Genomic DNA, 27,299 nt, shown 5'->3' with positions numbered 1-27,299 from the left:
TTAAGATCAGTGCGAAAGCTGGTAGTTACATATGTTTAACATTAGACTTTCCCGTCGGATTACATCTGACTGTACCATACATTTCAGATTTCGACCTTCCTGAAGATATAAAACTTGAGCTCCACTATTTTCGATTTTCTTAACACAATGACCGCATAGTAAACATCGGATGGCCTTTCTGCAGCTACCAGCAGGGGGCACCAGGAGCGCTTTCCTCCAACTACGAGCGTCTTCCCGCGTACGCGTATTGCCTGCTCCCGGCATGATAAATTCCGTCGCCGCCGTGCGATTATCGTCAGTCGCGCCTTACAGCAGTGACAGCAGCAGCTACCCCCACCTGATGATGTCGAGCAGTTGAATCGATGAAATATTGTGCGAGTTACACAATACGATCCGGCGGCAAACTCGAGAAGCGTATTTGCAACAGATCCGTCGGGAAAGCATGAAAAGTAACAACATATATTCTTCTTTCTTTTGTTTTTATTTTATATAGTTCCGACCCGAGGATCCTTACAGCCGTCGATATAATATTTCGTATATCTAACAGAACATGACAGCAAAGGGCAAAACATTTGCCATAGGGGCAATAAAAACCATGCAACATGATACAATATGAGTGTAAAACGTGGATTCATTGCGTTACAAGGACAAGGTCGTTAGTAACTATAAATAATGGAAGATTTAACAGTCTTATACATAACTAGTGGACAACAGACATTGTGAAATAAAAGCCCAAAAACACAAATTACAATACACAATATTACAATCAAAAAAATTAAATTTGGCAATATAAAACATTATTTACAATGACATGTAGCAAGCACATACGTAAATGTGTGAGAACAATGTCAGCCTCAGTCTGGATTTCCGACGCGGTGACTGCACCAGTTTAAGATGCGTATGTTCTTGCTGGCCTTTGCGATCATACGTGGATAACTGACGAACTAGCGTGTTGGCATAAAAGGCTTCAAACATGGATCGGCTCACCTCTGGAACAGTCACTATTTGTAAGTCATTGTTAATAGTGGTATTCCTACAGAACCATGAAACATTTAATATGATACGCACTGCCTTGATTTGAACAACCTGAGGTTTGCGGAGATTCGAAGACACGGCATGTCCCCATATGGTGCACGCGTATAACATGATTGATCGTACCATCGACTTATAAAGTAGGAGACGGTTTTTACAGTTTAGAGAAGGTCTTCTGTTTATTAAAGGATACAAGGTGGCTAATACACTGCGTCAGGCAAGAAATGCGAGAAAGCTAACATCCTTATAGAAACATCGTTCTCTGAATATCGTTCCAGTGTGATATAATCAAGGAATATTTACCCTAGAATGCAAATTGTGTTGCAGGTCGAACTGTATTTGCTTATTGTGCAAATATGCGAGACATACAACGCTAACAATCTCAGTTCAAATTTCAAATGGTGGTTTCTGCAATTTTAGAAAAGAAGATACGAAAGTGAGAAGGTCATACTTAAAACAGGTTTCACAGCAAAACGACTGTTTAACGACATTTATTTTGGTGTGATTAATCTTTATGATTGGAACCTTATGGGCGTTCAGCACTATTTTATTAATATACTCTTTCTCCTGTTTCATGGCCTTATCCCATGTCCTCACAGGGTTGGCATGTTAATCTGAATTTGGCGAATAGTAGAGGGTGCCCAGATGCTCTTCTTGTCCCCACCAGTTTCCCCTGAGACGGAAAATGTGTACGTTATCTGTATGCGTGTTATCCCAAGTGAAAATGTGAGGACATGTTCGAAATGTTTCCGAATCGTTTAGCAGGGACAGGACTCGGGTACTACATAAGTATTCATCTAGTCGGATGTGGGGCACCTCCTATATACGACATTCATGATCGCCACAGTACCGGCATCGTAGTTAATATCCCGGGCAGTTCTGATCCCGGAACGACATGCCTCCCCGAATCCCGGAGTCACCGTGCTAACACACGTAACTGTCCTGGCGGGTCATTTCAGCAACATACTCTTATGAAGAACAATCAATCTTCGTTGCATTTATTATTTATCTGCCAGTGACGTGTTTTTCCTGATACAGGCATCTTCAGACTGGCTGAATATTATATGGTTTGGGTACCTGCGACGTCCCAGCAAATAATTGCCCTCATCAAATAATTGCCCTCATCAAATAATTGCCCTCATCAAATATCTGGAAACATCGTGCGGTGCCCTTGTTGAGGCACGCAATGTCGTCCAAAGAATGCAAAACAGGGTCAGGAGAAACCTAGACTAGTCACCATGAAATCACGTCGTAAGTATAGTTACTCATGTCCGGGTTATGCACATAGTTGTTGTATTGACAATATTTAATTCCCATGATAGTTTCCAAAATTACACAATTTCATCTAAAATTATTTAAGTACGTACAGTGATCCAAAATGCAACCACGTCGAAGTAAATTAGAAGTATTACTTGTTGCAAGCATAAAGTATGCCAGTTCTTGTGCGCGCCTAATATAAAGTTCCATGCTAGCCCGACGAAAATTAAAAAAAAAGAAGAAATTATTAGATCCGCAGTTACTTTAATTTATGTGTAAAAGAGCAAAATTTTGCACCTGGGGAACATTTTTAATCTTACCATCTCGTTTCTCAAATTGCTTTGCTCAGTGAAATACCTTTTTTTCAGTCGGTACCAGTATACTTCGCTCGGAAAAGAATCTTTCCACGGATCAGTTTTGCATTTCGTTTGCTACGTATAAGCTCCGGAAGGTAACACATTTACTCTAAATTTTGTCCGTATTCGACTCGTAACAAATATGAATTTTAAAGTCTCTATTGCCAACAAAAATCACGTAAAAATTCTGAAATTGTGATACATTTATGTAGAGCTCAAAGTTCGTCAACAATTTGAATTTTGATTTTTTTTCCTTCAAGCGTTTTTTTCGCGCTCGAAAACGTTTTCTGTTCGAGAAGTGGCTGGCTCAACACATTGCCCAGCTGAAGTGGCAATACAGAAGGAGCCAACAGTGGCGATGCAGCTCTCATTGGCGTGTTGGTGGCGAGAGTACTCCAGACAGCTCGCTGTCAAACGCCAACTAATTTAAACAGGGCTATAACGCTCTGATCCACAATGAACAAATATTCCCGCCCAAGAATAACACTAGACTGGGTTAACTCATCGTGCTTCGGACATTACCGACAACTGCCCAAACCACTGTTACAGAAAAATACCCGCCACACGACTATTCCTATCATTTCTTCACTGCAGGCGTGTGTGATTTTAGGCGGGGCGGGGTGTTTTTCTGTCGCAACAGTGGTTGTTCAGATGCCTCGAACGCGGTTTTCTTCCTGTATACACACGATGTATAAGAATTGTATATTAAATTTATCTGTTGAGTGCAAGTGCCTAATGGGTGTGTGAATCCTATGTTTCATGATGATGGCAGACCGCAAGACTGTGTTCCAGTGTCCTAGATTAAATCCAGACCTCTCTTTAGCGCCTTCGTTAGTGGGTGTACAAGACAGTTGATAGTGACTCGCGTTTTGGACAGATACGCTAGGTGTGGGGGCGTGAAGTGTCAACGAAACTTTGACTGTAGTAAACGTTGTTCCTAACTACGTTGTTCCTAGAAGTTTAATACAAAGTCTTTGAAACACTCCGTACGTGCTGTAAGAGCCTGTCGCAGACGGTGCAGTAGTACGTATGAGCTCACGATCTGTTACGAAATGCAGGAAGGCTTGATCGAGATCAGCGTGTGGTTCAAAGACTGGCAGCATAAATTAATGAAATGTTCGAAAATAGGTGAAGCGTTCCGAAATCGTTTGAATGCACAATCTGCGATAAATCTCTAGAGTCCCAACCGTCAAGTGTGTGTTCGAAGAGATTTAAATTGTAACCATTACATTAGAGATCTTGCCTTTAGAAAGCCATGTGCCAGAGTGTCAGCCATCGGAAATATCCAAAGGATGTGTAAATTCGTCCGCGATGAATTTCTCTCATAAATCCCAAGTTCTACCTCATCTTGAGTGCGGGCACTCAGCCACAATCCCTTGCTAATTGGATTTAAAGAAAAGATGCATTTTTCATCCAGGTCCATTTAGTAAGATCCTGTGGCCCATCTAGCCGACAATTTCCGCAAAGCATCTAGCGTAAAATCACACACTGCTTACTACTAAAGTCCTCAAATGCACATTTCTGGAGAGCCAAGCTCCATATTACGTCCCCACAAGCACACATCGAACAACGATCATGACGAACCAGTGAGAGAAATTAGAGCTCTTATTATGGTTTATTCACAGTCATTTTTCCTGCTTCCCATTTGCTAAGGGCCAGAAAGGGACAACGTGATAGTGATAAGTCGCAAGGTGGCTGACGATGGAAGGATGTCGTTCTGGATACACACAAACATTGAGCCACCCGGGAGGACTGCATAAACTTTCCTACAGCACATATTTAAATTCAGTAAACAGAGGCTGTACTTCATTTATTTGAAACTGTTCGCGCTTGGAGTGAATTTCAATACGTATTCACAACTTGACGATAACGATCCAATAAGTCTGATGGTAGCCAAAATACGCTGTGGTATGGTATTGTCTCATTGAGTGTAGCAGACTGTGATCAGCTATCACACAATTACTAATTGGTGAAGGAGAGTTCAGTAGAACGTTACTAACATGCAAAAATCGTATTAACCAATTGGTACGGCCGTCATTAGAAATCAAACTCCTAGTGTCATTAAAAACTGCTCACCTCAAAGCCGCCTGCGTCGAAATTTCTCCTGCTCTGTAACACCCTTAAGGCCTTTTTATTATTATTAAGAGAAAAGTGAAATCGGAATCGCCAGGGAAGCACAACTAAAATATGTAAAAAAAACAAATAGTATCGTTGAGGATTTCCTCAGAATTATAATTGATTTGTGTGAAAGGTATATTAAATTTTAATTTGTGGAGTTAGATCTCGCGGAGTCAACTGAACATGTGAAGTGTACATCTGTTTCTGCAACACGGTCTTAGCAAGAGTCTATAAGTAGCTTCAAACTAGGTCAAAGACCACAGTTTTAAAGTCATACTTCCTTTCGTCAACTGAAGATGGAAACAGGTCAAAGTTGATTCGGTAGTCTTTTTTGGCGTTTGTTTATAAATGTTAGCTTTTGTTTATAAACGACTTTGATTTTTTTACATATATGATTGGGGTTGCCATCTCTTACAAAAAATTTCCGAGCATATATAGCCAGATTTCGAAATTTATCACTTTCACTTTTTTCCTTGCTTATTAGCAACATTTGTTCTGTGTGAGATCTATTTCTGCTTTTTTGATACCGCAATTATTAGATTTTACAAGTGTTTGCTTGCGAGGCTCATTGTTTTATATTTTCAGATGTCATCTGTAATTACCTGAACCTGTGTTTTATGTACGCGCGCGTGTCTGTGTGTGTGTGTGTGTGTGTGTGTGTGTGTGTGTGTACGTCAGCATGCGCTCGCTCGTATTGATGAGTCTACAAGACTCTCATTGTCAAGATGGTGGATAATAGGGAAGTATGGATGAGATTGTGTCACTAGGGAAGGTTAAGGAATACAGGAAGACATCCATATGACCAACAATCAAAATTGGTTTAGTTACTGGCAAAGAGCAGTGTCACAGAATAGAAAAGTAACAACTGATGAGCTGGCAACAGACGGACAAGGATGGGGCAGTAAACGATGGACTACGTACTTGTGCACAGGCGCAAATTCAGGAGACGGTTTTGAAGGAGAGGGGGGTCATAGCTTTACTTCCTCTTCCTTTTCCAACCCTACCCCATCAACCTTCACCTCTTCCCCCCGTATATAACTCCGTCATCATCACTTTCAATATGCCACAGATACCTGCGATTCTAATAACATGAATTATTTTATATAATAATAAATGCAGTATATCGCTCTAGCATAACTTTCAACAAATTCCAGTTCCGAGAACTACAGCAAACTCCGAGAGGTACAGCAGCTGGAAACTGTAGCTGGAAACTGTTCGTCCAAAACTTTCAGAAGTATGCATCACGCAACTCATTTAATAACTACAGGACCAAAACTCTCTCACAGATTTAACAGTTTCAAAATTTTCAGGCCGTAAAATCAAAGTGTGCGTTCACCGTTATCAACGTTTCGTTACGATTACGATCACAGGCGTGTAGATCGTGCCTAAGGGAATACTGTTTACATCTATCATTGCAACCTACTAGTATCCCTAAGTCAGTCGATCTGTAAATGGCAATATTTTAGGTTGTTCTTTATTGACATCGAATGAAACAAGAAGTTTTTTGTTACCAGGCACTGATTTATTTATTTCCACAACGCGTTTCGAAGGTTTAAACCTCCATCATCATGAGTTAGTGTGACATATGCTTGTTGTTCTACGATTTTGTGATAACTTGTGGCATTGTTCAGTGGAGAAACAAAACACTATTTCAGAACGTGGTTTTGAGGAGGTTTTTTTGACTAAAAATTAAACGTATATCTGAAGACGAAAATAAAAAAAGTAAGATAGAATACGTCCAGTGGCCACAGGCTCCTTTCTCTATCGTAACACTTCGCATGTAAACTGTCATATTTTGTAAATAAAGATTTAATCTGAAAACTACTAGGCGCAAAGAACTTACAGCAAAACAGAAACACTGTCTGGACATACAAAGAATATATATCATAACAACATTATTTGTAATAAGTTCTAAATGACTGTAAACTCCTTGTTTGAGTTGCTCATTATTTCAAGGGGAGTACAAATCTTTTACTGTGAAGTTTATATAGCTTGAATTTCATGCTCGTTTATATAATCTGGTGTCATGTTGCAGATTTTAAGTACAATAATTATGTTGCCAATAGTGATAAAATCTTGTATAAATGACTATTTCGGCTGGGATTCAGAGATAGGGATGAAAGGATGGAGGAAGAGGAAGAGGGGGAGACGGAGAGAGAGAGAGCGGGGGGAAGGGAGGGAGGGGGATTCAGATACAGGGTGAAAAGAGTAAATGGAGGAGAGAAACTTTTCTGGAGTAGGAGGTGCTTAAGATTATACAGTATCTGTTACTTGTAATGACTAAGTATGGGTTGGAATAACACATTGGTTAATGCTTTAACAATATGCAGATAGATTCACAATTTATGCTTTAGTTGATGGTCATATAGTTTCAAGCTGACGAGGAGTACAACCTGTTGCTGTTATTACATGTATGTAAATGAGGCCATTCCATTGTTCATTTAGGAATGTTATAGTGACAAACTAATAGTGTGTGTGTGTTTTCGTGTGCGTGTGTGCTTGCATCGCACATTTAATAATTTAGGGTGTTGCTGAAAACAGAGATGATACTACTGTAAATATTGTCATTTTTGTCATTTAGAATAGACTGAGGTCGTCTCCTTTGGTTTTTGTGTAGTTGGAGCGTTTCAAGAATGTCTGGTTTTTTGCCTTTACGTCGGATGTATATAATGGTTATATTTGTGTTGTTTATATAGTGTTTTGTTTCATGTAGGTGGATGGCTATTGCTGATGCGTGCTGTGTTTTTTAGTGATGTCATGTATTCTTAAAACACAGTCCAAACATTGAAATTTGTACATACCCATATGATGAAGTCGATTTGTGTTGCTGTTGTGAAATTACTTCTAACAAGTCTTGTTGGGTAAAAGGTATGTTTATTCTTTCCGTACGAAAACATTGGCAATTTGACATGAAATACTACCTATAAACGAGATTGTGTGGAAATCGTTAGTTTCATTTTGTGTCTTGTGACGAGATAAATAAATGTTATGTGGCACAACGGTCTAGTGCAAGTCATGCAATTCGATGCCACTGAAGAGACTTCGCGTGTCCTGTAAACCAACGGCACCTGGTTTTCCCCGAGCGGTCACCCATCCAAGTATTAGCCGGGCCCAACGTTGTTTAACTTCGGTGCTCGGGAGAGAACCGGTGTTACCAACGTTCAAGGTCATTGGCAGTGATGTGACTGTTTTGCCTTTGTTGAGTGTTTTAGGGTGTCACTATTTGCAATGGCTGTTTGTTTTATTATTTCAATTTCTTGTTCTCATTTATCTTCAGAGAGTGGTAGTTGCATCGCTAACCCTTCAGGGTAGCCGAGCGCGCTAACGCACTGCTTCCTGGGCTCGGGTAGCCGCGCCAGCCTCGGATCGAATCCGCCAGGCCGATTAACGACGAGGTCCTATGTGCCGGCCAGCCTCGATTTGGTTTTTAGGCGGTTTTCCACATCCTGCTTGGTAAATACTGGGCTGGTCTCCATGTTTCGCCTCAATTACACTAATTCCGTCCCCAGAGGGGGAGGGGGGGTTACAGGATGGCGGCAGGAAGTGCATCCGGCCATCCCTTAACAATTAACATGCCAAATCCGATTAACGATGGCTGCCGGACAAGGCTCAGGCAATAAAATAGTGGTAGTTGGATCGCTCTGTTGATCACATGCCGGAATGCTAGTGTGTGGGGTGACACGAGGAACTGCGGATGGTAGTGTGTGTTGTGTAGGCTTCCGAAAAATTTGAAGCTGATGGCTGTTGTTCTTTATTCCAACGGCAAAATGTAAAAAAATTGAACTCTCACCAGTTTGACGTTCAGTCTTTCTGTAATTTTTCGCTTTGTGGGTGGTGTTCCATCCCTTTCTGCCTCGGCGTATTCAGGGTCCTTTGGTTTAACCGTCTTATATTTGGACTCACTGTATCGGTGTTGCTGTCGGAAGCAGGTTCGATCAGCTGTGAATCGGTGCCTTTACCTGGCGGTGAGGACGCAAATCATCCACGTAGGCAAGAGATTGAAACGGAGCTTGTAATTATCTAATGTTTGTTGCCGTTCTCGGACTCCTTAGTTTTTATGCTACTTCATCCTCCATGTGATCTCTGAGAAATTTGTATACTTTGGAATATACAGTGTGTCCGAAAAGTCTTTCCCTGATTACGTAAATTGATAACTCAGGCTAGAAGTACAATACAAATATGAAACTGGTGTCTAATTGTTTACAAACTATCAAAGTTTTTTTTTCACACATCAGTAAACTTCCACTACCATTGTTGCCTAATGACAGTGCACGTCGATATGACTTTGCGGTCGAAATGCTGTCACGTATTGAGGACGATGATGGTTATCTCAGACGAATTGCCTTTTCCGACGAAGCCACCTTTTTTGTCAGTGGAGTAGTGAATCGCCATAATGTGCGCATTTGGGGTTCACAACCCCCTGGCGAGGTCATGGAGCTCACCAGAGGCAGCCCAAAGGTGAATGTTTTGTGCGCGCTATTGCAAGATCGAATTATCGGGCCATCTTCTTCGCTGAGGCTACCATCACATCTGCAGTGTATCTGGACATGTTGCAACTGTATGCTATTCCTCAGCTGCTTCAGTATCACCCTGATGTCTTGTTTCAGCAAGACGGTGCACCGCCTCATTGGGGTTTGGACGTCTGTGCCTATCTCGACATGACCTTTCCTGGGCGATGAATTGGTCGTGATGGGCCAACGGTATGGCCTCCACGCTCTCCTGACATAACCACATTAGACTTCTTTTTATGGGGTTATGTCAAGGATGAGGTCTACCGCACACATGTACCAAATCTTGAAACCCTGCGGCAACGGATAACCACAGTCACTTGAAACGTCCCCTTAGAAAATATTATACAAGACTGTGCTTAAACTGAAACACAATATTTTTTAGCGCAACGCAATCTGACTTCCAAAAATCCCTACGAAAGAATGGCCCTGACTAACATGAACCTATATGTTTCACAAATCACTTACCTCACAAAAATCTTCGTTACTCGAACTACTGCAATACAGCGAGCACCACTACCGCCAGCTAACTAAAAGATTCAAACTACGGAAGTCACTAACTACTGAGGCACAGTTAGCAAATGAAAGATTTTAATAGAGAACAAACAATGTGTTTACCTTAATAGTCAATATATATATATATATATATCATTTCATGACACCAATTCTTACAAATTTCAAAACTCCGCCATCTCTCTCCCCACGTCCACCACTGCTGGCGGCTCACCTCCAACTGCGCAACGCTACGCGCTGTTAACATCCAGCCGCCCAACACTACAATGGCGAGTATTACAACAATGCCAACCAGCCACAGACTGCACACGGCACAGCCAGTGATTTTCATACAGAGCGCTACGTGACGGCGGCGCTACCAATAAAAAAACCTAAACAGCCTACTTACACATTGAATCGATCACTCCAGTGATGCTGGCTAATGTGTGGAAGGAAACTGAATATCGCCTAGATGTGCTACGTGCTACCAAGGATGCTACTGTGGAAGTTTACTGTTGTTGTTGTTATTGTTGTGGTCTTCAGTCCTGAGACTGGTTTGATGTAGCTCTCCATGCCATACAGCAAAGCTGCATGCCGCCGGGAAAAATTACGGCTGTAGTTTCCCCCTTGCTTTCAGCCGTTCGCAGTACCACAACAGCAAGGCTGTTTTGGTTAATGTTACAAGGCCACATCAGTCAATCATCCAGACTGTTGCCCCTGCAACTACTGAAAAGGCTGCTGCCCCTCTTCAGGAACCACACGCTTGTCTGGCCTCTCAACAGAGACCCCTCCGTTGTGGTTGCACCTAAGGTTCGGCTATCGTTGAGGCACGCAAGCCTCCCCACCAACGGCATGGTCCATGGTTCATGGGGGGGGGGGGGGGGGGGGGAAGTTTACTAGTGTAAAAAAAAAAAAGATAGTTTGTAAACAATTAGACACCAGTTTCATATTCGTATCTTACATCTAGCCTGAGTTATCGATTTATGTAATCAGGGAAAAACTTTTCGGACACCCTGTATTATCGTTTTTTACATGATTTTTTTTTTTGTGGAGGTGATGGGGTCCGTGACCTGCTCCACCCCCCTTAGATCCGCGCATGCTAGAGCAGGTGTAAAACCGATCACTGTGTGCAGTGTCCTGCTAGGGGATAGGAAGCAGCGGCCAACTGCCTATGGCGGAAGACTCGCGACAGATAGCGGAGGGAGCGGCCGGCTTACAGTTAACTCGCCCGCCCAGTGTCAACCGTGTCCAGACTGGCCGCGGCGGCGGTGGTGGGGGGTGAAGTTTGGGCTCGCGCGCCGCCAGGCGGCAGCACGGGGGCCCGGGTCGGCGCGCACCTCGCGCCTGGCCCTCAGTGCGCAAGCGCTTCCGTCGCTGCGCGCATCGCTCCTGACACGTCTGGACCGCCGGAGGCTGACCGCAACACAACAACGTGACGCGACGCCGGCGTCCGTCCCGCACGCGCGCAGTGTGTGTTTGTGTATGTGCCGCCTGCCTGACAGTGCTAACCGGTGATCGAGACTGCAGTGCCACAGGAGGAAGTTTGTGTTCCCCCACTCTGTCACGTTTCGAGCCGGTGCGGAGTAGCCGGCAAAACACGCCAGTGTCAGGTACCTGCACGCAATTTAGCCATCTCCTCCCCTGAAATAAAAACCTAGCATGATGAGCCCTCAGCTTGAATGAGATTTTGTGTGTTTCCTGCCTGCGTTTTCCAGAAGGACTCCGAGTCGCGCTACTTCGACGTTTGTTACTATCGCACCGGCGCTCCTCTTCCCGCGATGACTCGCGACCACGCGTCCGAGTACGAGAACAAATTTATCAGAAACTGACTACAGGTGTTGGCAGATGTCAGAAGAAATACTGCAATACTTTTCATTCAGTCCACGTGGTTTACTACAGCGCAAGTCTGATTTTCGTAAAAAAAAAAAATCCCTGTATATTTTGGAAGCTCAGTAATACGTGGGCAGAGTCGCAAAAACACCGACAGATATGCAACTATAAATGGTTTGTTAAGCCGTTTCGCTGACCGCCACAACTGACATGTCACATGCCGAGACACATTGTCACTCTATCACAGCTTCGACCGAAGCTTGGTTTACATTGTCCTTACGTAATTTACATACATTTACGCGTTGCTACGTTCACTTTTTATACTGGATATGAAGCATACGAAATGTGGTATCAATCCTAATGTGTTCACAGCACCGAATACAACAATGCTGTCGGATCCACCAGTGGAATTCGTACCGCTAAAACTGTGCAATTGTCTGAGAAACTTTGTCAGCGAAGAAGAATTTCTAAACGACATTAGAATTTTTGGGGAGTTGTAACAATACTTCAGACCGTATCATAACAATGGCGGGTGAGCTAGTACGTTCTATTACCTGCGAATATTTTCTGCTTTTCGTCACAATGTTCTGGGCGATTTACTGACTCATATCGATGTTCGGGTAATGACCTAACGAAATGTTGTAATATTTAAGACATAATACGGAACCGCGCGACAGCTACGGTCGCATGTTCGAATCCGGCCTCGGGCACGGATGTGTGTGTCGTCCTTATGTTAGTTAGCTTTAAGTAGTTCTGAGTTCTAGGGGACTGATGACCTCAGATGTAAAGTTCCATAGTGCTCAGAGCCATTTGAACATAATCCGGACACAACAGTGTTGCTTTAGGCTGTCTGCGGTTTCACTCGAGGTGAACGTCGAGATGGTTCCTGCTCCATCCGTCAATAATACTCCCGTCTTCAAAGGCCTCGGCAGTGTTTTTAACACCATCCGTTCTTGACAAACGTATTTCGTATGGTACTGATGCGCTAACGAGTTCACACATTATTCTAATAATATTTCCAATAAAAATCCATTCACCCTTGTTTGGTGATGCGAGCAGTGTTTTCACACCTGAGGCTGAGTTTGCAGCGCCGAACAAGTACTAATAGGTTAGGCGCCGAAATTTATGTTTAGAAGGGTGGAATCTTCTATCAATTATGCCACGCCCGGAAACTTTAACGAAATCTGCTTTGCCGTTCTTAGGTAATGTGTACGCAACAAGCATCGTGTCAGGAGGAGAAGATACGTGACAGCGAGGAAGGAACACCACAACATTCAAAATAATTATGTATGGTATTGTTCACATTTCTGGAACTACCTATTTAGTTACGGAGTTAAATTTCACATGGAAATATTTACGTCATCCAACTGCAATGTTAAGGAATAAGTTTTATTCACCGGTTACGATGACATTCATACCTTTATCACAACGTTGCCTCAGATTTTCTTGATAGGAGTGAAATTTCTTTTGTGGACTGTTACACGCATTGTCATGGGAGAATTACTTAAACTTTTATGAGAAATGTGTGTTGTCTTCTGGATTTAGTTTCTAAACTGCCTAAGGCAAAGTTGTCATCAGCAAGAAGGTTCGTTTCAACTCCACAGTGCTGTGCTAGGAGGCAGTATGCCGTTACCTGCCTCCGACTAATGAACTCCCCCAGGCCCTTCCTGGACGATGTACGGTTTAACACCGACTCCGAACCACCGAGAAGCTCGACCTTTTTAAATGTAACGAATACCGCCACAGAGAGAAGTGGTAAGTGACAGATAACACTCCTACTATTGGGAAACTTACGCAGAAATAGTGGGTTGATTCTGCAAAGTCGTCGTCAACTACGCTAGTCATTCCTGTTACATTTCTACATCTACATGATTACTCTGCAATTCACATTTAAGTGCTTGGCACAGGGTTCATCGAACCACACTCATACCATTCCACTCCCGAACAGCGCGCGGGAAAAACGAACACCTAAACCTTTCTATTCTAGCTCTGATTTCTCTTATTTTATTTTGATGATCATTCCTACCTATGTAGGTTGGGCGCAACAAAATATTTTCGTATTTGGAAGAGAAAGTTGATGACTGAAATTTCGTAAATAGATCTCGCCGCGACGAAAAACGTCTTTGCTTTAATGACTTCCATCCCAACTAGCGTATCATATCTGCCACACTCTCTCCCCTATAACGTGATAATACAAAACGAGCTGCCCTTTTTTGCACCCTTTCGATGTCCTCCGTCAATCCCACCTGGTAAGGGTCCCACGCCGGCGACGACTGCCGAGCGGTTCTAAGCGCTTCAGTCCGGAACCGCGCGACTGCTACGGTCACAGGTTCGAATCCTGCCTCGGGCACGGATGTGTGTGATGTCCTTCGGTTAGTTAGGTTTAAGTAGTTCTAAGTTCTAGGGGACTGATGACCTCATATGTTAAGTCCCATAGTGCTCAGAGCCATTTGAACCATTTTTTTGAAGACTTTCACACCGCGCAACTATATTCTAACAGAGGACGAACGAGTGTAGTGTAAGCTATCTCTTTACTGGACTTGTTGCATCTTCTAAGTTTCCTGCCAATGAAACGCAACCTTTGGCTCGCCTTCCCCACAATATTATCTATGTGGTATTTCGAACTGAAGTTGTTCGTAATTTATAATAGCGATGTTTAAGACTTCATAGGTAAGGAAAGGAGATATAAAAGATAGGGGAATGGAAGAGTTGGGGCTGCTGCTTATAGCTTCATTTCCGCTGGTAGTGATCAGGGCTCTGTAGAGAAGCGGCGCTTCTTAGAGGGATGAATGTGATTCCTGATGGTCTCCGCTTCCAGGCTGTGGATGAACCGACGTGGGTTTTCCCGGCTTCTTCCCTCCCCCCGGCCCCAGTAGCATGCAACAAGGGGTGCAGCGGCTATTTCCTCGCATAGTGCGGCTTGGTGGGGTATGATGGGGGGGGGGGGCGAATGCCCATCGTGACAAGTGGTAATTTATGCGCCGCTGTGTTTTTGCCGGCCGGTCGACGTCAGTGATATCGCGCGCCGCAGAGTAGGAAGTGGAGACAGGAGGGAGGCAATACGGAGGAGGTGGGGGTTGGTTAGAGAAGACGATGGACACGGGTCGGGCGAGGAGGGGGGGGGGGGGGGAGCAGAGTGAATAGGGTGGTGTCGCCGCTGGCCGGGCCGCGGTGACCCCCAGGTAGGTCCCCCCCCCCCCCCCCCCTCTCGCCCCCCTGCCGACCGCACGTAGCGGCGCCGGCCGGGCTAGCGGGGCCAGTCCAAGCCCCACAACCAGCCGAGTCACACGCTCTGCCGGCGCTCACGTGGACACGCACCCGGCGACACGCACTTCCGCGTACGCACCTCATCCACTCGCGTCCACGTGACGGCACACCACTCGGCCGGACCGCGCAGTCTCTTCAGTGACCACCGGAGCAGCAACACGTGGGCGAGTGCGCGTTTCAGCCGGAACACGAGTCGGACCCGCGAGTGACCAGTGCGAACGATTTCCGGTGCGAGTGTTTGTGTGCTGCGAATGCGAGCGGAGCCCGGAGCACGGGGCGATACAGCGAGTGCGCCGGCGGCCCGGCGGCGACATGGACTCGGGCGCACGCGGCTGACCACCGCTCTGTAGACCGCTGAGCTCACAGCCTGCCCGCCATGTACCCCAACCATCTGTACCGCCACCTGTGGTAAGTCGTGGCGCCGGGGACTGCCAGCCGTCGACATCGAATCGTTTTCCGTGTGTCGACACGTGCAGCACAGAAGAGCCACTGTGTAAATTATTTGCCGATCCTATGTGACGGACGAAGTGCGTTCTTGTGTTTCCAGCAGGCTCGATACTGTATCCCTAACGTGTGTGAATCGCTGCGTAACTAGAAACGCCACGTGACTAGATGTGAAATCGACTAATTTTAACGTTTTTAGGCATTTACTTAGATGACCAATAAAAATTGAGCTCTCTGATCTTCAGTAGGTATACGTATATATAATATCGGAAAATTTACATTTTTGTGCTGCCATTTCACGTCTGTGTATTGCATACCGTCATCAACGACACAAGTGACGATCAAAATGTGTTGTATCAAAAAAATCCATTACAATCATTGTCGCTCTTTTCCAAGATACAGTAACACAAAAATCGAAATTTATAGACGTAAAATATTTTCCTCCAATGAAGAAGGGAGAGAAGACTAAACTAGTGTGGTATATCAACAAATGGCAAAAAATTTGACTATATGTTGTTTAATTCGTCCAGTACGTCATCGGTTTTTTGGTTATTTGCTTGTGTCACACAATTGCAAATTTCTCCCTTGCCTAAAACGTACTGATCGTCCCTTTAAATACATGCTTCCGTCAGTGTGAAGTGGTAACGCCGAACCGGCCGCGGTGGACGTGCGGTTCTAGGCGCTGCAGTCCGGAACAGCGGGACTGCTACGGTCGCAGGTTCGAATCCTGCTTGGGGCATGGATGTGTGATGTCCTTAGGGTAGTTAGGTTTAAGTAGTTCTAAGTTCTAGGGGACTGATGACATAAGCTGTTAAGTTCCATAGTGCTCAGAGCCATTTGAACCATTTTTGGTAACGCCTGTTTTCTAGCGCTCGTCGCAACAATGCCGATACCGTGTATTAGGCAGAGACATTTCCAGAATCTCGAATTCTTTTGTTCAAGTCTCAATACATGCTACTGGCATTTCGAAACAGGTGCCGAGTCATTTATTCAGATGATTATTAACAAACATTACCAGTTTTGAGCTTTCTTATCCTCAGCGACAACATCTTCACTTATCATCGAAACACACAAATTTTCGTTCAGCCGTCTCATATTTACGTATTGTTATTATCGATGTGTCAAACGTGAACTGACGAGGGAGTTGATGATTTATCTTAAAAATATTTTCACAATTACCGTCACTCTTTCTCACGAGCAAGCCTCATAAGCATGGAAATTTGACGAAATAATATGTTTATGTCTCCACTGAAGACAGAGGTTTCGAAAGTAGTGTGGTATAAAAATAAATGCTTAAAAATAGTGGCTAGCAGCAGTCAGTTTCGTTCCGTATCTTCTTCCCCAATTTTTTTTATTTTTTTTATTTTTTTAAATTTTTTATTTATTTATTTATTTATTGCGGTTTGGCGCATAACTGCTGAAGTCACAAAATTGCAAATTTCTTGTGTGCCTTAAAAGTATTCATTGTCCCGTTTGTTACGTTGGTAACGTCAGTGTTTTAGTGTTCATCGCAACGATGTTGAGAATATATAGCTTCTCTGTTACACGAAGTTGTGAATACAAGTCTTTTGTTAAAGGCTTGATAAAGTACACTAGCATGTCAGGCTGTTTCATGTGAAAAACTTAGCTCTAGCCTTATAAATGAGCAATTTATTCAGTATAGATGGTCTAGTGGTCTTAGGCGGGAAACTTTTCGCGCGCAAAGTGCTAATGGCAAGTTACGAGAAGCTGTGTTCGAGACACAGTTTAAAATCGTTACACTAATCACGTTGATGCGAGATACAAATGTAAGCTTTTTAAAAGAAAAATGGTGGAGGCTTTAGAGTATCTCAGCATAACGAATGTCAGTTCGTAACATAATTACGTACCTGCGCATGAAAAGGACTCTGACATGTGTTCATACTTCTTCAAATTTCTCAGTTCTTTCATTAACCGCGAGATGTGTATGACGAGCAGTAACGGCTTTATTCACTGATCTTGCGAGATGGAACCTTCAGGGAAAAATCTTTTCGTAATGTCACAACATTCTTGTACTGAATCACACTGCTATTTGTTGAGCATTTGTGTGTCTCTTCCCTGCTCATTCAAAGCACTCATGACGGCCATCTGATCCTAAACAGGAGAAGCTAGCGAACAGAGCGCACTTACCATACCAAAAAGTACCACCACCCAAGTGCATTACGATTAGACTTCCTGTAACCCGCGGATGTTGTATCTATTGCTTGTTTCCGTACAACCAAGCAAACATTGCTGTGCATTGTCATCTGACTCCATGAGACAAGTTTAGGATGATGTGCTGGTTCTGGTATGTGATACTCATAAGGACCTCAAACCAAATATCAGCGAGATTAGACATATGCGAAAGGATGACCATCGTCTTTTTCCCCTAAAACCGCGACATCTGCTTCAGAGTAGGAAACCAATAATACATATCTGTTGTCTGCGACGATGGTATCATGAGTTTCTGAGTATCTCTCTAGCCGTTTAATCGAAGCGCGATGGTTATAGTATTACTTCAGTCATCAGTTTTATCGCGTTGCCAGCAAGACAATTCTCGACAGATAAAATACCACATGTTTCCGAACTCCCTAGAATATTTTTTTTATATCTTTCTAAATAGAATACAGTTTTTTTTGCGTTTTTGATCACCTTGTTGCCTTTAACGCTATTCCCTGATCCCGTGATTGCCTTCAAAAATGGGCCGACTTCAGACTAAAACTGTCACTAGTCCGGAATGTATCGCTACTTGATGTACTTCCTGTTGATGTAAACAGATGCCTAGGGTGTTTTCTAGTAGAGCTTTTCGTAAAACGTGCGAGGGAAACTACAGTGGTGATGGCGTGGGGAGAATTAGCGCACGTTCCGCTCATGTGTATAACAGTGTTTGAATGTTCAGAACAATGAAAGAGACGGGTGAAAACCATGACGTGGTTGCCTTCTAATAAGCATGGGTGTTACTACGATTTCTGACTTTTCGCGACGTGTTTGATGGCTTGTTATTGTGCACGCTTCGGTGTTGTTGCGGGCTGTCTTGCCACCTTGTTTCACCAACGACGAACAGAAGCATTTACTGACGCCATTCAGGAATCAATGGACTGTCCACTTACGTGTGAACCATTAATGCCCTGCCATACAGCTACAATAGTGCTGCCGGAAATATGCAGGTACGGGAGCTGTTTTGCTATGATTCACCTTACTCTGCTGTCATAGAACATATTTTTTGTAGTTTTTTCTTATTTCTAATCGACAGCGAGCAAATTGTCTTTGTTTAATAAATATTTATCTTCTGATAAGTTACATGAAGTGCGCGAAACCACGCTTAAGATTCGTAAATCGGAGTTTCGTCAGTGACGCCACATACAGTTAATCTTTCTGGTTTGGCAATCGCTTTAGATCAATTATACAAGATGAAGATTAACATAAACGAAACAAGAGTAATGGCATGTAGTCGAATTAAATCAGGAGATGCTCGGGTTATTAGGTCAGGAAACGAGACAATAAGGGTAGTACATGAATTTTGATATTTGGGCAGTAACATAACTGGTGAAGACCGAAGTAGAGAGGATATACAGTGCAGACTGGCAATGGTAAGAAAAGCGTTTTTACAAAAAGAGAAAGTTGTTAAAATCTAATCTAGATTTCCATGTCAGGAAAACTTTTCTGACGGCCGGAGTGGCCGTGCGGTTCTAGGCGCTGCAGTCTGGAGCCGAGCCGAGCGACCACTCCGGTCGCAGGTTCGAATGCTGCCTCGGACATGGATGTGTGTGATGTCCTTAGATTAGTTAGGTTTAATTAGTTCTAAGTTCTAGGGGATGACCTCAGAAGTTAGGTCGCACAGTGCTCAGAGCCATTTGAACCAAAACTTTTCTGTGGGTATTTGTCTGCAGTGTAGCCTCGTCTGGAATTGAAGCGTGGACGATAAATTGTTCATTTAAGAGGTGAATAGAAGCTTTCGTAGTGTGATGCTACAGAAAGATGCAGAACATCAGGTGGGTAAACCATATAACAATTAAGAAAGTACTGAGAAGATCTGCGGAGAAATGAAGTTTGTGACATTATTTAATTAAACAAAGGGGTCAGTTGATAGGACATATTCTGAGATATCAAGGTATCAACAATTTAGTATTGGTGGGACTTGTGTGTTTTCGTGTGGGGGTGGAGGTGGGGGGGTAAAAATTGTCGAAGGAGACCAAGGGATTAACACGTTCAAAAGGATATAGACTGCAATAGTTATACGGAGATGAAGAGGCTTGCACAAAATAGAGCAGTGTGGAGAGCTGCATCAAACTAATCTTCGGACTAAAGATCACAACAGCAACAAGCCTTTCAAAATAATGCTAGGACAGAAAACATGAAATAAATTTTTATGCACGTCTAAAACTAAATTTTATTATTTTTAAAAATTTTCTTACATTTTATTTAGGAAATTGATCTCCATGCTCAGGTGACACATCTTCGATTAATCCATTTGCGCTGTTCTCTGCCATCTCAGTTCAGTATATGTTCTTGTCTCTGTTACAAGTCCACTTTCGCGTTGCCTGTAGAACAATTCATTTGAAAATTGCAACACTTCTAGTGTTTTCAAAGTATGATGTCCCGTAGTTTCTTCCTTCTTCTTTTATTTATCTTCGGATATGTAGTTACGGCGTTTGGGCAATAAGAAGTTTTTGTGCGAGAAATGACAGGCAGTTGCAAAGCCGCGCAGTTTCTTCCGGGGCGGGCCTTTACGTAACAGGGTGGCGAGTGTTCGGCGCCCTTCCGCCAGGTGGCAGCACAAGCCGTGCGAAGCAGTCGCTTTGAGGCTATGTACAGTGCCGCTGGCAGCTGCCGACTCCTAGCCAGAGAAATATAGCCTCCCTAGCTTCGCGATATGAAGTGTGCAGATAATCAATGTCACTGACGATACGTCATTTAATGGGATTTTAGGAATTTCTCACCCTGTTGCACAACTTTACGTTAATGCCACACCACGTTCTGTCGCCTCTTAACCGATCCTGTGACAACATGGGAGTACCCTTTTGCTGTCACCAAAATTTACTGCCCACGGCCAAAGTAATGATGCCTCTCTTATTCGTTCTTTGACAGCAAGGAGAATAATTACTATTCCTTGTCATTATCTCAGATAGGAACAATAAATGAATAAGCTTTTAATAGTGAAGTTTACTGAAATCTCATTCTCTGTTTATGTGTCCCCCATAATTTTCGTATATCAAGTGTTGTAAAATTGTTGCCGCTTATACAACATCACTATTTTTTTTTTCGGACAATACCTTCTTAGCATTCCCACAAGCTACCATGTCTTTTTTCCAGGGTAGTTCTGTATGCTTGGGGGTTGTTTGTTGTTAATTCTATTAGATGGCTATGCTGTGATTGTTTTATGGTCGCTTGAGAGTGTGTTCATTGATGCTTGTAAATAAATTAAAGAGACGTGTGTGGATATGCAGACGCTTATTTGGTCCCGTTGTATTGGTATATTGTGGGAATTTATTTACCTTGTTTAATTTATTTGTTCATCGTGAATCTAGAATGAAGGCGTGCGAGATCATCTCGGTTTAGGATTCGTGGGACAGTGTTAAGGCAAAAAAACTAGTTATAAAATTCACTCATGAGTTTTGCGGGCACTGCGTGCGCCTGACTGCAATCTGTGTAGGCTACCCGGTGAACACAGCCAGCCCAAGCCTGTAGTGCTAGCGGTTTTTTTTTTTTTTTTTTTTGTGTGTGCCGCCAGCTAATGGTATAAATTGTGCAGATACTTATTTAACACAAAGATATGGTGTACGAGATTTTCCCTCCTTGAAAGCAAGAGAACACTCAATGTACGCCTATTCTATACCGTGCTGATATAGCGTGTGGCTCAATTATTGGCATTAGGATAAAACCACAAGTAAATGGCATGATCTTGGCTATAAAAATAACAATAATAATAATAATAATGGAACCGTCGTTAGCTGAGAAACAACATAAGCTTACAAATTATCTCTTCTACCATCTTATCGTCGAATGTAAGAGATTTTGAGCAGCCAGATCTGTCATTTTTCTCACTGTGATCAACAACCTAACGCTGCAGCTTTATTTCAACGACACGAGTGATTCGGTGGCGAACGTCGGTACCCGTGTGGATCTATAATGGATCAATAAAGAAGCAAGATGGAAAATCAGATCGAACAATGTTAGGAATTCCAGTGATTTAAGGTTTCCCTTGATCGTCTACTTGTGGACATAAACAACGAGTATTACATGAGTAGATCTCTGCTGCATTTATTGAATCGCCATATTCTGGTACAAATTTACACCTACATCACACTGTCTTGCCGCAGCAGTATTACTATGGAAAACTCAAATGAAATGAAGTGCTTAATTTCTAAATAGATTACATCAGGACAAATTTTATAACCCGATTTGGTTTACGGCAGTTCAACATGTAGCTGTAGGTTAATTTAAATGAAACATTTTTTGATTGAACAAGTGGATGAACCGACGCTTTTCGACTGTTCGTTCGGTGGTTTCCGTCATGGGAAGCTGTGCGACGATCTATTCTGGAAATCTGTATAGGATACCAGCGATATTTGTTTGAAAGAACAGCTCTTTCAAAGTAAAAGTACAACACGTTTTGAGAAAGATCCCGCTTATATATTTCTATATAATCATTCTAGGAAATCTAATTGTCTATGGACTCATGGAAAGCCGCTTAAATGCAGCCTATGCAGCTGTTGGCATAAGATAGTCATTCTAGGTCTCATTACTGTTTTTCCTGTCTTTTATATGCTGTCCCTTGAAGTTGATGAATTTATTAGTGGGTATGTGGCCGATAAATCTAAGGAGGACGCCATTAGCTTCCTTCCAAGTGGACACTGATTAAGATATACAGCAGTAGACAGATTAAACACATGATTGTTGTTTATATGGAAAGAAGAAAACGTTAACGTTGGACGTGAGCACCCTGTCGACATGTGAGTCAATAGAGCCGGAACACACTAGTATGTACATGGTTGTGTTTATGGAATTATCCAGCCATTCGGATGAAATGATTAAGGTAAACTGCAAGAAATCAGGTCGAGATTGTCAGAAGTTGTTTTGATACCTGCTGTTTCGGAAAGTGAAACCAAAGCCTTAACTATCACAGTGTGTTGATATGGAATATGACATGTACTTGTGATTACAAACAAACGTGACTGTTACACCATGTGTTGAGGTCCGTATGGGTGCGCACATGTGCCAACTTTGAGAGAGACGTCGACCAAATAAGTATCGAATTACTTGCAGCGTAGTGCAACCTTTCGCCCTGGTACTACCTCTGTGTTTCTTTCCTTGACTGAAGACCATTCCTGCTCTCATTCCAGCCATGTTTTTGTGGAATTACCACTATTTACTCTATGTGGCCCACGTTTATTACTTACTGATCGGTCGTTCTTTCAATATGTTCCTAGAATTTCTATGAATTGCTCCTGTTTCTGAAGTATATTTTCATGCGGCCTTTGTATCACTAATCTTCATTTCGTTTCTAAGGTTATAACCCATCGTCCTTCCTAAAAATTCATTTTCGTTGACTGTATTTTTTGTCTCTGCTCTTGATTTATTATCTAAGATCGCTACTGAATATCAGTACTGGAGAAGTCATTACTTTCTAAAATGTTTTCTGTCATTATCTCGTATCTTAGTCCGTACAGCGCTACACTTCATTTGATATTCATCTAATGCATTCAGTGGCGACTGCCTTCCCACGGTGACAAATTTTGAATCATACTGCGATATTTTCAAATGACAGTTCTTCCACATATAAAAAAAGGGACGTATTGCATAATGTTGGTCGTTGTCGGTATATTAACTGATCATCCATGATTAGTACCTTATCGACGTACCTTCCTTGTTGATATTAACTTCATCTAGATGTTAACTTCAAGCTTCATTTTCCACAGTGTTCGTCAGTATACCCATAAAAAATTTGTAGGTTGATGGTCTACATCCTTATCTCACCCTTCAATTAGTCATTGCTCCACTTGTTCCATTTAATCAAGGTTTCTATTGCTCATGCCGATGTTTATTTGTTCAAGAGGTATCTCATTGACCTAACGAGACAGACTGGACTTCGTCACAGAAATCCTAATAACAGAAAAAGATGTTCTGTTTTGCGAATCGAACCAGGGACGTTCCCCGTCTGCAGCTAGTGACAATAACTCTAAGCATATCTCATAAAAGATTTTCTTGCTCGCATTGCCTTGCAATGTCGGTAATGCCGATATATTAAATAGTGGTGTGAGACTGTACAGCCTCGTACTGCTCCATATTTTATTCGAAGGAAGTCATAATTTATGCACTAGTTAATTACAATTACAAGGTCTCCAGTGGTATGCCGCATACAAAATAAGTACAAAATGTCCTGTTTCACGCTCTATACTGACAATGCAAGATTAGCGGGAACAGCGAATTGATGCCAACTACATTCGTAAATTTTACGAGGGTTTAGTAATCTAGGATTAACGGTTGTTGGACCTTTTTCTGAGTGTCTGTAGTGTCGATGTTAATTTCACGAGTTGCGACAAAGTCGCAGGAAAAATTCACAGTAATCAAAGAACAGTTATTTTTTATTTATTTCGTTAAGAACCATAGAATTTTGCCGCAGCTTATTAATTTCGGTCTATGATGGCCATATTTCTGTACAGTTCTGGACACGTGCTCCAAGATGCGCGAGGAATTTATATTTTACGACAAAGCCTTTGCAAATATACTTCGTCGTGAATGTGAATTCCTCGCGCATCTTGGCAAAACATACGAACATCCATAACCGTGCAGAGTTATGGAAAGAAAATTCCTGAACATGGTCATCATAGGCCAACATTAATTTGTGTACCGTAATTAGTATAAATAGAAAATAATATTTATTTTTTCCCTGACGACTTCGCGAGAATGTGTGGACATCGTGGCAGACACCTCAACGGCATAACAGTCCGGCGATGGTCGCTAGGAATCGAACCAGGGACTTGGCGGTGACTGATGTGCAGAAATCAGGAGACAACACGTCTCGATGAAATGTGACCCGTTGGAAACTGGCGTCTCGGATAGACTGACTACTGGAGTGCGATGCGACGTAGATAGTACTCTCGCGGACGGCAGGGTCCTGGCGTCGATGATTTGCACGGCAGGCGACGCAACCCGGAAACGAGCAGCGCGATTAATTTTGCGCATGCGCGTCGCGCTGGAAAACAGTTAGCGGGCCGGCCAATGGTGCGCGCCGGGCCGCCCCTTCTGGCCGGCGGCCAGCCAATGGGCGGGTCGCGAGGGCGGCGGCGGCGTAGCGCGGGCGGCGCTGGCGTCAGTTGGGCCGCGAGCGCGGCCGCGGACACAACACGTCGCCGGAGCCAGCATGAGCGCCGTGGTCGCACGCCCTGCCGTCATCGACTACCGGTACGCGCCGGCGAGCTGCTTGCCACTCGGCGCGCGCCTCCGCCTCCTGTGCCGTGAAAAGAGCATTACGAGCAGCGAACGCGGCAGTTCGGGCTGCGGGAGTAATTTGCGCCGTGAATGGCCGTGTTGTGAATGACAGACAGCGCTCGTAAAAGCTCTCGGCCGGTATTGTTGTGCAAATGAGGTCGTCGTGCGGGTTGTGGGAATGTCCCAGTGAGCCGACGTCGTCCAGTGGCTAACGTATCTGTTTGTGTCCGTGCGTGTGAATGAGCCGCGCAAACGCGGTGGAAAATCGAATGGCGCATAGTACGAGTGTCCGAAGTTGCGATGCGTCAGCACGAACTCCGCGTCAGTGGCTCGACTCAAACGTTCTGTCCCGGTCAATGCCAAACTATACTGAGCTGTCGAGTGCGAGCAACTGCATGTTTATTCCTGTGCACCAATGACGCGATACACTTGTCACGTTGCACTGATGACCATGAACAGTCGTAAAGCACGAAAAACAAATTTCTCACTGAAGACATTACTTAGTTCTCTGATACCTCTCAAGTGGTCAGATTATCTTAGAAACGTTGTTTATAAGATTCTGCGCTGAATTTTCGGAGATGCGCCTCCTGTCTCAAGAACGTTACGTAAAACTGTTACGTAAGTGCGCGCGTGGGCATAAGGCAGGCTGTGTGGTGTGAAGGCGCTCACTCGTTTAAAGTGGCTCCCATACGGCTGGGTTTGGCACGCAACTGTCCGAATTAAATCATTTCGAAACAGATTAGTCGGAACTCAGAACCTCGTATATAGTTCACATCTTACCAAAGTACCAGTGAATATGGCCCCATGCTACGAAGAAAATCCTGTTCCGTATCTCTTGCGTCAGTTTTAGAAGAGACGGTCAGCTACAATACGTGGCGTCGTTATTGTAGTAATGTACATTGTCGGGTGAAGAGAAGCGACTTTCATTGTGTGGAGAAATGGTCTACCGCAGGCCGAGATGCTGCGGTGTAGCACAGCTAACTTTACGAAGTCACAGGTCTTCGTCAGTTTAATTACGCTTCCTGTCATCTTAACATATGTTTGGTACAGAGGTTATGTTAACGTCGTTTCGCGAAACGTTATGTTACTGTGGAAACAACTTATGTCTTATGTGCCCCAATAACATCATCTTATCAGCCTTTTTAATGTTTTCATCGTGTGTTCATGAGGGCAAACAGCTCTTCTTGCAAAGGGAGTAGATGTGTGCATTATTATAAGCTACAGTGTTGTGCAATCTTTTTTTTCTGATGTATGTTGTTTTGGTTCGGTTTTGTGTATGCAAGGTTTTTTTTGTGGCTGCTAACTTATTAATCTGAAATTCTCGCGCGAATGAAGAAAATGTTGATATATATTTTTTCGAAGTTGTCGAAATAAATATTGGATATTGTGATATAACCACCGTTTTGGCTTACATAAAAAAGGCCGAAAAAGTTGTTTCTCGGCATATAATGTAACACTTTATCAGCTAAGTGGGCACAACTGCTAGTGAATATGATTTTACCAGATGGACACCGCAATCGGTTGAGTATGCCGTAGTTTCTCCCAAACGCATTTCATATGGTCATGATTTTCTGTGCATTTTTAATCAACGATGAACAAGTGCGCAATCGGAAATTTGCTAACTGCGTATATGAGAAGCGCCTCTGTACAAAACAGTTTGACTATTACGGTTCTAATCCTCTGTAGCTATTGAATAAATTTCTCTTTCTTCTGTTTCGAATAACATTCATAAACGGATCTTTGGGAGCGAATATGGGTGAAGTTTTGTGCCGGTAAACTGTTTCCAAGGCTATTTTGAGTAACTTGCTATTCTAGTTCTTTCATCCAGTTGTCAAATGTCTTTTTTTACTCAATCCCTATTTCTAGTGAATTTGCAAACGTCTGTGTAAATGTTATGCTACTGTTAGCGAAAATTGCGGTGTATTTTATTTCCATGTATTAAGTTAATGTGAAACCAGCGTACTGTGTACTAAAAATCGAAGAACATTATTTGCAGTTTTTTGTCGTTTTAATACAACGCGTACATGAGCCTTGAAGAGTTAACAGCAAAAGCTTTGCTGGAATTTTCATTTACCTAAGCTTGTCCGAATTACTGACATTGGGCTGTGAATGATAATTAATAAAATATTTAAATAATTGTACTTTTGCCTGTCATTTAAAAATTGCCGGAATTGAAACAGTTATTTTGTAACTTTGGCAATGAATGTAATGGCTTCAAAATTTCTTTTAGTTAATATTTATTATGTACAGATATGTAGCTTGAAACTCGTTTTGATTGGTCAAATGTCAATTTATTTGGTACCTACGTGCTAAAAAAAACGTAAATATGAATTAACCTTAATCATTTTTATCTTTGACTCTTGTAGTTAGTATGTATAGTTTCCGCTGTTGTGCTGCAAAGGAAAGCAGAAATCGTGACAATGCCTGCCCTAGACGCACAAAATTTAGATGTCTCCTCAAAAGTGGACGTAAAACCCGTTTTTATTTAACCAACATAAATTTATTCAGTTTCTTATTTTTCTACCATATTTGATGAGTTAAGATTGATTTTCTAGATAACATTTAT

The 27,299-nt window shown here is 42.9% G+C and overlaps 1 protein-coding gene across 13 annotated transcripts in view; it reads left to right on the top strand.

The window, feature by feature from the left end:
• Positions 1 to 11,132: 11,132 nt before the first annotated feature.
• The window catches only part of LOC126272805 (protein grainyhead), a 290,734-nt gene continuing 274,567 nt past the window's right edge, over positions 11,133 to 27,299 (top strand). For 7 of the 13 annotated variants that reach the window (XM_049975991.1, XM_049975979.1, XM_049975990.1 and 4 more), the window contains exon 1: positions 24,609 to 24,706. In XM_049975991.1, the coding sequence (XP_049831948.1) occupies positions 24,666 to 24,706 (41 nt within the window). In that variant the 5' untranslated portion in view covers positions 24,609 to 24,665. Of the gene's footprint in view, positions 11,374 to 14,856; positions 15,269 to 24,608; positions 24,707 to 27,299 lie in introns of those variants that run through there. The other 6 variants (XM_049975983.1, XM_049975987.1, XM_049975982.1 and 3 more) reach the window with 3 other exon arrangements.

This window comes from Schistocerca gregaria, chromosome 5, assembly GCF_023897955.1.
Source record: "Schistocerca gregaria isolate iqSchGreg1 chromosome 5, iqSchGreg1.2, whole genome shotgun sequence".
In the NCBI taxonomy this organism is placed as follows: domain Eukaryota; kingdom Metazoa; phylum Arthropoda; class Insecta; order Orthoptera; family Acrididae; genus Schistocerca; species Schistocerca gregaria.
The sequence above is the reverse complement of the archived record's forward strand: the minus strand, read 5'-3'. Positions and strand labels throughout refer to the sequence as shown.